Source organism: Lithobates pipiens, unplaced genomic scaffold, assembly GCF_037356315.1.
Source record: "Lithobates pipiens isolate NorthernLeopardFrog02 unplaced genomic scaffold, aLitPip1_a1.2 Scaffold_8, whole genome shotgun sequence".
Lineage (NCBI taxonomy): Eukaryota > Metazoa > Chordata > Amphibia > Anura > Ranidae > Lithobates > Lithobates pipiens.
This window is the reverse complement of record NW_027507903.1, coordinates 620,967,012-620,977,445: the sequence shown is the minus strand read 5'-3', so window position 1 is coordinate 620,977,445 and position 10,434 is coordinate 620,967,012. Positions and strand designations below refer to the sequence as shown.

Genomic DNA, 10,434 nt, shown 5'->3' with positions numbered 1-10,434 from the left:
GCCAGTTTATTGTCCTTCAGACTTTAGGAGGGCCAGATTGTGGCCAGCAGGGGCAGAAAATGTCAAAGGCTTGGCATGAGAATAAATTTGGCCTCAGGGTTGGTGGTCAATAGGAGTAGGAGTAGTGCCCTTATTAGTAGAAGGAATAGTATCCCATCATTGGTATCGGTGGAAGAAATAGTACCCCATTGTTGTTGTCAGTGGGAGGAATAGTGCCTCATATCAGTGGGAGGAATAGTGCCCCAAGGGCCGGATAAAGGCAAGCAAAGGGCCACATCTGGGCCTCAGGCCGCAGTTTGGAGACCCCTTCTCTAGACCATAAGGGATATACTTGCACAAGAACTGAAAAGCTTCTTTCATTCTTTATTTTGCTGTAAAGTACAAGAAAATAACAAATACAACTAGAAGCACATGGGCAAAAATTCAGCAAAAGGAATGAACATCGAATTGTGATATTCTTTTAAAAAATACATTCACTGTTTTTCTGATTATCTGGTTTCTCAAAGTGTATATAACTGGATTGAACAATGGGGTAAACAGCGTATATAAAAGAGATATGACTTTATTTGTATTGAGAGAGTTTCCTTTGGAAGGACTAAAATAAATGCTGATTAATGAACCATAAAACACGCACACAACAGAGAGATGAGAGCTACAAGTAGAGAAGGCTTTCTGCTTCCCGATGTTGGAGGTGATACCAAGAATAGTGGTGAAGATGTACACATAGGTCACAATGACAAACACAAAAGGAAAAATTACAATAATGGTGGTAAGAATTGATGCCCCCATTTTAGCCATAAAAGTATCTGAACAGGAAAGTTCTAATATAGGACTAAGGTCACAATAAAAGTGATCTATATTGTTGGGGCCACAAAAATTCAAACTGTAGATCATAAAGAGAGAAATTAAGGAAATAAAAAATGCAGCAAGCCAAGAACTTGCTGCAAGATAAAAGCAAATATTGAAGTTCATGATCAAGATATAACTCAGGGGGTGGCAGATGGCCACATAACGGTCATAGGACATTGCCGTCAGGAGATAGCATTCTGTCGAGAGTGTTATATTCTTAATATCTAAATTTTAATTGGCTTATTATACTTTATTCAGAATATAATATTTTTCATACTGTGTGAAAGAACTTTGAGACAATAATTTCTATGTTGTGACTTGCGATAATTGAAGAAGTAAATATTTAAAATCTGTCAGGATTTTGAGGAATAGTGTATATTTTATATAAGCTTTTCTTAAGTGTAAATGAAGGTTTGCATAGAATCTGAAATTCCCTTCCCCCCTTACATCCTGTCATTAGAATGTGGAGCTGTGTTATCCTTAGCCCTCCCACCTCTGTAGAGGAGGAGTTGTCTTTTGTGGCGCGAAATTAGAGCTGTTAATATAATGGTAAAGTTGGGAGGAGGACGGCCTCTTGAATTTTACACACAGAAGGACACATGTCTTGCACACAGGCTGTCAGCATACAAAGGGCTATTCTGCCATTTTAGGTTTGAAATAACCTTATTTTTAAGATACAAATGATTAACATTGTACTATTTTTGTAAGCATCCTTTTGTATTTAAATGTGTACAAATAAATACACATTTTTGAATTACGCTGACTCAGATCCAATTAAGGAAATTCGTCTCACAAGAATTGATTGATTTCAACATATACTTAAGACTTTGAAATATCATTATTTCATAATATTTCATATTTTTATTACAATTGGCGAGCCAGCCAGTTCAATCATAAGTCGGAAGTTTTTTTTTTCCAAACTTCATCCTTTGATCAGAGGGGAATGAATTGATGAACAGAGATTAAACTTCGCAAAGATTGAAAAAGAACCTAGAAGAAAAATCGATCGATTGATTGTGAAAGACCGGAGAATTTCCAGGAAAAAACTGACGGGTTTTTTATTTGGTGAGTAGAAACGTAATTATGGAATTTGTAGCTGTTTTAGCTGATGAAAGTACATTAGAATTTAAAGGTTTATCGAAACAGGTCTCTGATGCTGTTTTATGGAAATTAATGTATGATCAATGCTTTCAGGCAAATGCTGACATTGAGAAGGATAGATTCTCATTAGTTAAAACAAAGAAAAAAGTACGTAATATAATGAAACTTGTTAAAAGTTATAATGATATGGTGTTTGATATGCCAGGAAAACAAAGTCAAAGTGTAACTGAAAATGTACTTTTTGAATCTAGTTGTTCAAATTGTGAGACTTTTTGTACATATATTGAAAATTTAGAGAATGAAATAGAAATTGCAGCAAAGCAGGAGAAGAAATATACTGAACAATTATTGACTGAAAAAATTGAATTGGAACATAGAATTGATGCATTATTGCAATCTCTGAAAGAAAATGAAAATCAAATAGGTTTTTTGGAAAGCTGTGTGCATGGAAATATTTTAAATTTGTTTAAGACCCAGTTATTACAAGCTGAGATTCCTGCACATGTTCAGTGCTCAAGGATGGAGGATGATGAACATATGATGAAGGCAGCCGTCAACGTCATATCCTGTAATGAGTCAAATGTTAATATTTCCTCAGAAAATGAGAGTGGGAAGTCAGTTGATTTAAATAATACTGATAGTAAGCAGAAATGTAGATTTTCATCGCCATATGCTCAGAGGAAAGTCTATAAAAAGTTGAATAATAATAATACACAAAAGAGGTTGTATTATCCGAAAATTTTGCCCAGGCGTCAAGAGGTTTATTCTGTACGTTGGCACAGTAATCTGAGGTATAGAGGTCATAATAAGCAAATTCATTTTTCTTCTAAGACCCAAAGACAAAGATTACAAACTGAAAATAGTTCATTAAGACAGGAAAGGTTTAATTATGTAGCATATAACACTCTGAAAACAGTCAGCAGTCCTTAAATTAACTGCAGATATGGTAAGAATTTTCTGGTTGACGTTTAATGGCTATGAATAAGGATTGATATGAGTTTAAAAAGATTTGGTTTTGACGTTTGGAATATTATTGAGGATTTTGATATAATTTTAATATTTTTCAAGGATAATCTATTGGATTATTATTTTTTATCAATGTTTCATTGTCATGAGTATTAAGTTTTTATTTTTGTTTTGTTCTGGCTGAACATTGAAAGGACTTGAAAAAATGGTTTTAAGAATAGTTGTGTATTCAGTAACTGAAGACCTTTCAGCATGGTACTCAATTAGCAATTGAATGAATAGACAACAAGGAGAGACAGAGAAAAGTGATGAGCTTGTATTTGTTGAGTTAAACCGCATTGAGTATTGACAAGGAAGAGAAGTAAGGTTCACTAATGATTTAGAGTGATAATTCATATGTTGTATGTTATCTATGTAGAGGTTTTGTGGATTCATCCAATAAGACTCTTGTGCAGAAAGAGACATTAGAAGTAGTTTTTGACCTTGCAGAGAGTAATTCTTTTGCATATGTTATTGTAAAAATTCCATCACATAAAAAGATAGTGAGTTATCTGTAGGTAACAGAACAGCAGAATTCATTGGCAAAGGAAGCAGCTTTTGCATGGAGAGTTAGTAATTCAACCTGGAATGGTATCTATTAATGTTGTGAAAAAATGGACACACAGATTCCTTTAATTTCAGAGGGAAAAAAGGTCACAATCTTTTTTATCCTCATAGGGTGCCACAGAGTTATTATTTGGGTCATTAGACCATAAGTTTGTGTCATGACAAAAAAGGATTTTCGTGTTTTTATATAAATCACAACACCTTCAGGTGGGATTCACTAATGATGATGCTTTAACTATTGTTTAGAGGTTGAATAATCATGTTTTTCTAGTTTGGGATATATCAGCAAACTTCAGTTGTGACAGAGGATGTGTAATATCAGGGAATAAAAACAGAGATTTCATGTATGATAACATTCACAGTTTGTAGGTATTATTGTGAGGATGTATCGGATAATTAAATCTAGGATTGATAAATGTTGTTGGACAAAGGAAATATTTGGGTTGATGTTGTTCCAGTTATTTTTAATGGATGTAAGAAGCACAATTTCTGATGCTACAAAGTATTCTCCTTTTGAGTTTAAAAGAAAAAGTAAAATGGCGTTTGTATCGCCTCGTGGAGTCATAATTGGTTGAAGAAGAGATACAAAATGGTTTCTCTAAAAATTTTCAGTTGAGAAAATAAAATGGAGTTTGTGTTGCCTCGTGGAGTAAGAAGGTATACAAAATGGTTCCTCCTCATATTTCTAAGTTTGAAAAAGAAAGTTAATTCATGATAAAAAGTGTCTTTGTTAGTTAAAAATATAAGTTTTTATATTACAATGTTTCTTGATTAAGAGATTAAGAAATAATTTGTATATATATTGATAAGGTAAAAAGGTTTGTGTATGTTTAAAATGATTTTTTACAAAGGGTTATTCATAGCAACCCTTAGGAATTTAGAATGAGACACCCATTGTTTTAGAAAGGTGGGAGGGAAAATACTCATTCTGTGGAACAATATAGCCCAGCTGAACTTTTAAGCTAGTCTTAAAAAGAAAAAAGGTGGGAGTTGGTGTTTAGGAGTAGAATTTTGTAACAAGAGAGGAGACAGTCAATTACTGGAGGGCATACATTCCAGGGAGATTTTTTCTCCAGCACACACAAGACACATATATATCATGAAGGATTGTTATTAAATCCATGCACATATCGGATTTAATCTTCAGAATAATCTATTTTTTGATATTTTACAATTGATATTGTTTTTTGTAACATTGTGTTATTTTGTTGTTAAACCAAAATTATCTTTTGTATAAGATAAGTGGTCTATTAAGTAGACCAGGAACAGAAAGGTTTATTTAAGATAAAATTAGATATTGTTGACACAAGTCTAACACAGAAAAGATAAAAGATGATTAAAGAATTGTTACATGTGAGGCCACACCCAGAGATGGTGACACATCACAGAGTTTCAGGAGTTGAAACATGGAAAAGTAATTGGGAAAGTCTATGGACATTTTGGGATGTTCAAGGGGTACAAATACTTTCTCAGTTCAGTGATACAAGTATGCAGAAAGAAAAATGTGGGTATAACAAATTTTATATTCCAAGATAATGATGCTGCCTTTATTTTTTCAGGAATTAAAAATAAAAATCGAACCTGAAGAAAGTGCGTATTCCAAAAGAAAAAGATGTCAGCACAACAAATGAAAAGTTTTAAAGAGAGAAAGTGTATCATCACTACAGGATGCATCTTTTCCCTAGTGACAATTCTATTTGTGATAAGATATATCAAGAACTGCTCAAGTTATATAAAGACTAACAGGAATGAAGAAGTACACAACAAAGATCATATGTTATTCAGAAATAAGAGAGATGTAGACATGGATATCAATGCAGATGAACTGAAAAATAAGAACATTGATATCATTACAAAGGACAAAAATGATAGAGTTATTGATATTAGTGCATATGATAAAAATCATAATTTTAGAGATGTTGATATTAATACAGCAGAAGATTTGTATGGATTTTTATGTATTGGTGATGGATATCATTGTTGTTTACAATTGTATTTCATTCACAGCAATGATATTGACATCAAAGTTAAAATAGAATCCAAAACAAAGTTTGTTAAAATGCAGGGATCTTATAGACTAAATAACAAAACCGGAACTTTTGAGTGTAACATATTGTTGAGGAGTTTCTGGTCTATATTTTTAAAGGGTAATGAGTCAACAATTTGGTCTGGAGATGTTACTAATATTATGACAAGATCTGGGAAAATACTTTATTCCTTTGATCAATTTTATTATCTTTTTCAAAGTTTTGTAAAGATATTAAATCCAAAATATTTAAACATCATTGGAGATGAAAAAGGAGACGTTGTAAGAACATGGGATTTTAAAGTTATAAGAAAATTTACTGAAATAAGGGTCAAAATCGATATCTTTATAGTTGATAAGATTGTTCCAGAAATTAATATTTTCCCACAATCTTTGAAAATTATGGAAGATAAAGATAATTTGCATTTGATATGTGATACAAAAATATCTTTACCTCAAAATTCATTGTTGACTTGGAAAAGGAATGGTGAGTTTTTGGGTAGTTTTCTTTATAGTTCAACTATCATAATTCATAAAGGAATTTTTGGTAGTGTGAATTGGATCAATAATACATTTGTTTATCAACAAATGAGAGTATCTTTGAATGATACTGGTATATATGAATGTTGCATATCAATAGAAAATTATCCGGTGAAATGTGCAAAGGCAAGTGTTGTTGTTATGTCTCCAAGGAAAACTCCATGTGTCAATAAGAAAAGTTTCTCTGCAAGCCCTTTTCAGATTAACCATTTCCAATCCAGAACTCTTTTGAGAGAGGGAAAGTTTGTCATTGTTTTGTGGAACTTTAATGTTTCAGAATGGAAAATTTCTACAAGGTTTCCACAATGTCAAGGACATCTGGTTAATATGGAATTGGGTATTGAGAGATGGTTTGGAATTAATAATAGAAATTATAACAGGAATAAGCGTGGTATTGTTGAAGGTATTTTAGGAGGGATTGGCACAATCGGGAGTATAACAAATAGTATGGATATTAGTACTTTAAAGTCTGATCTAGAAACCGCTGGTTTAGTGGGAAGTAATGGTATTAAAATACAAAGACATTTAAATCAGATTTTAGAAAATATGGTAATTAAAACTGCTAATATAATGGGTCCATCTATTTTACATCTTCAAAATATTACTCTTGATCTGATGAGAAGTGAACAACATTCTCATATAGCCAGAGCATGTTTAGAAATTCAAACGGAATATTCCACTAATTTTAAAATAATTGCGCAAGCATTTCAGAGTGGAATAACTCCTCTTGGCATTTTACAGTATTTGCCCAAAGAATATTTATATGCGATAAATCATACAGATTTATGGGTAAATAAATGGATAGGATGCAAGCAGGACATATGTTATAGTTCTTCTATGATTCCAATAGCCGGAAAAGAACAAATTTTGGTTACAATCACTGTTTTGGGATTACCTGTCAGTAATACACAATTATTATATTATAAATTACAGTATACAGATTTTGTATTTAACAATGAAAATTCTGAATTAGAACAATTAGATTTGTCATCATGTTTACAATTCCAGTCTAAAATTATATGTTTACCTAATCAAGATAAAAGCATATTTCATTCTTGTTATCATAATCATACATTATGTTCAGCAAGAATTGAAAATAAAATTAATTCTGAATTAGTTACTCGTGTAGATAAAAAGAAGGTTTGTTTTCAAATTATGTCAGATACAGAAAGGGTTAAAACTTTTTTCTCTTCTTGTACAAATACAGAAAACCTAAATCAAGGGTTGTATTGTATAGAAGGAGATATTGTTGCAATAAGTATTAATGGATTGAGAACAAATTTAACAAATATGTTTATGAAAAATATTAGCGCTCTTCCTACACAGTATAATATTTCTCAAATAGATGAATTTCCATGGGAAAAATGGGCAAATATAATTCAAAAGGATCAAGGTTTATTAATAGCTTTGGCTAAGGAATTGCAGAATGCAGAAGTATTGTTTAAACATGAACAAGGTAATTTGCAAGAAATATCGCATCAATGGTCAGAATTTTCAGGAAGTAATTGGTGGAAAAGATTTAGTAATAGTGTATCCATGTGGGGAAAAACTTCGATAACTTCAGCAGCAGGAAATATTTTATCACATCCTATTGTAATTATTTTTATTATTATCATGTTATTCCTTATATTCCAGTTATGTTTAATGTTTAGAATGAAGAAATTATATTATCGAATTAGAAGTGATATTAAGAAAGGAGATGATTTGTTACAAAGTAAATTAAAGAGGAAAATGCATTTTGAAGGTATGAATTCAGTTTTGCATGACAGAACATTTGGAGTTATTGAATCAAAGTTTGTTTGAATGTGACATGAATGATGATGGATGAATTTTTAATCTGAAAAATATGATTGGTATTCATATTTCAGAGGGGAATGTTATATTCTTAATATCTAAATTTTAATTGGCTTATTATACTTTATTCAGAATATAATATTTTTCATACTGTGTGAAAGAACTTTGAGACAATAATTTCTATGTTGTGACTTGCGATAATTGAAGAAGTAAATATTTAAAATCTGTCAGGATTTTGAGGAATAGTGTATATTTTATATAAGCTTTTCTTAAGTGTAAATGAAGGTTTGCATAGAATCTGAAATTCCCTTCCCCCCTTACATCCTGTCATTAGAATGTGGAGCTGTGTTATCCTTAGCCCTCCCACCTCTGTAGAGGAGGAGTTGTCTTTTGTGGCGCGAAATTAGAGCTGTTAATATAATGGTAAAGTTGGGAGGAGGACGGCCTCTTGAATTTTACACACAGAAGGACACATGTCTTGCACACAGGCTGTCAGCATACAAAGGGCTATTCTGCCATTTTAGGTTTGAAATAACCTTATTTTTAAGATACAAATGATTAACATTGTACTATTTTTGTAAGCATCCTTTTGTATTTAAATGTGTACAAATAAATACACATTTTTGAATTACGCTGACTCAGATCCAATTAAGGAAATTCGTCTCACAAGAATTGATTGATTTCAACATATACTTAAGACTTTGAAATATCATTATTTCATAATATTTCATATTTTTATTACAGAGAGACAAGATCCAAAAATGTAAAATTGAATGAAACAGGCCAAGAAAGGTATACTGCTTCCCCCGTGTATTATAACATTTAAGGTTTTTGGGATAACGCTTGAGCATAGTACAAAATCACATAGAGACAAATGGCAAAGGAAGAAATACATGGGAGACCTCAGAAGATGACTGGTTGACATCAGCGCAATGATGAGAAGGTTTGCACTTATAGCCATGATGTACGTAATAAGAAGAAGAAGGAAGAGTGGGATTCTGAAGGAGTTAAGATTCTCAAACCCAACGAGAAAAAACTCAGTTAAAGAATAGTTGCTTTGTAACAATGACATTTTTGGCACGGTTAAGAATTAGAAGGTGGATATAATGACATATCCATATATCAGTGATAGGTTTTTACTAGTTCCTTTTATTAAAAATGTAAAATATTGAAGAAGAAACTTGTATATGTACATGCAGTCTCTTCTATATTAAAAAAATGGTTTGTTCTGTAATGCTGAATGAGATTTATTTATACTTGTATACCCTGAGGAATGCAAACCCTTGAAGAATTTAACTGCACTGAAATCTTCAACAGCCCACATGGGAAATAACTGACTGCCTGAGATTATTACGGTGATAAAAATAATTTATGATTTTATTATATTAAAAAATAATTATAATGAAAAGGAAAAAAATATTTTAGGCACATTCAATGTTAAACAAATAAAACATATTGATGTTGCTATAAAACTAAATACAAACTTTTTTGTTAAATGCATTAAAGTGGTAGTTTCCTGACGGACTCCATGGCAGCATACGTATGGGTTTAGCCTCACCTTGTCTCCTACCCTATAGGACCCCACTCCTATAACTTTTGTCTCAGAGCCAGAAACAGCGTTCCTTTTTTCGTCTTCCCCCTAGTGCCCTGTGTGTTTGGAATTTTACCTTTACTTGGGTGATAACATCCATGGCCAAGGCCTGGTGGCTCAATGTGCAAGCCATATTTGGAAGATGGTGAGGAGATACGTCTCTTGTCAGTTTCATCAATCCCCAGCTATAAGTGGGATGGAAAATGGCAGAAGGATGCGGTGCCGATAAAGAGCTAAGGGCCCTCTATTGGCGGGAAATTGCCAGGTTGGCTGGATAGCCCTGTAATCAGCACATGGCCATGTAATGCCCTAATATATGCAGCAGTCTCCTCACACCAGGCTGGTCCCGTGAGTGCCGACATTGGGATGATGTCTATACTAGGGATGGCCGAACAGTTCGCCCGGCGGTCGTTTCGCGGCGAATTTCGGCTGTTCGCGGTCCGCCAGTTCGGCGGACTATTGGCGCCGTTCGCCCGGCGGACTTCCGTGTTTTTACTGTGTAAAGGAACTTTGACCTGATGACACATCCATCATGGGGTACAGGACAGCCAATTGAGACATGACAGCACATGGACACTTGGATATTCCCCCTAATTTATAAATACACCCGATCCGGCGGCCATTTTACATTCTTTCTTCTGTCACTATAGGGAAAGGTTGCTGTTTGGAGCAGGGAGAGATAAAACGCTAGCTATTTGGTATACAAAAGTTCTTTTCAGGACTGGTATAGGTGTTAGGTGTATATAGGTTTGCTGTGCTACTGATTGTTGCAGCAGCCTGAGTGTCTTTTGTCAGTTTTAGATAAAGGGACAGAGCGCTGTGTGCTGCTATTTTAGGGACAGCCAGATTAGTCATCATCATCATCATCATCATTAGCTGTTATTATCAGGTCCACAAAAGTGCTATTCGAGTAACCAGTTATAGTTCCAGTCTCCTCTGTTTTGCCAGTTTGTATAGGGAC

At 33.3% G+C, this 10,434-nt stretch overlaps 2 protein-coding genes across 2 annotated transcripts; one reads left to right on the top strand and one right to left on the bottom strand.

The window, feature by feature from the left end:
- Positions 1–415: 415 nt before the first annotated feature.
- Positions 416–9,085, bottom strand: LOC143961459 (olfactory receptor 6B1-like). The gene is made up of 2 exons (XM_077470754.1): positions 8,633–9,085; positions 416–1,073 (listed from the first exon to the last, which is right to left on the bottom strand). Exons 1-2 carry the CDS (start codon positions 8,952–8,954, stop codon positions 424–426), a joined length of 972 nt encoding a protein of 323 aa, XP_077326880.1. The 5' UTR covers positions 8,955–9,085; the 3' UTR covers positions 416–423.
- Positions 1,734–8,513, top strand: LOC143961458 (uncharacterized). The gene is made up of 2 exons (XM_077470753.1): positions 1,734–1,914; positions 5,082–8,513. The coding sequence occupies exon 2, from the start codon at positions 5,135–5,137 to the stop codon at positions 7,889–7,891; it is 2,757 nt and encodes a 918-aa protein (XP_077326879.1). The 5' UTR covers positions 1,734–1,914; positions 5,082–5,134; the 3' UTR covers positions 7,892–8,513.
- Positions 9,086–10,434: the final 1,349 nt, after the last annotated feature.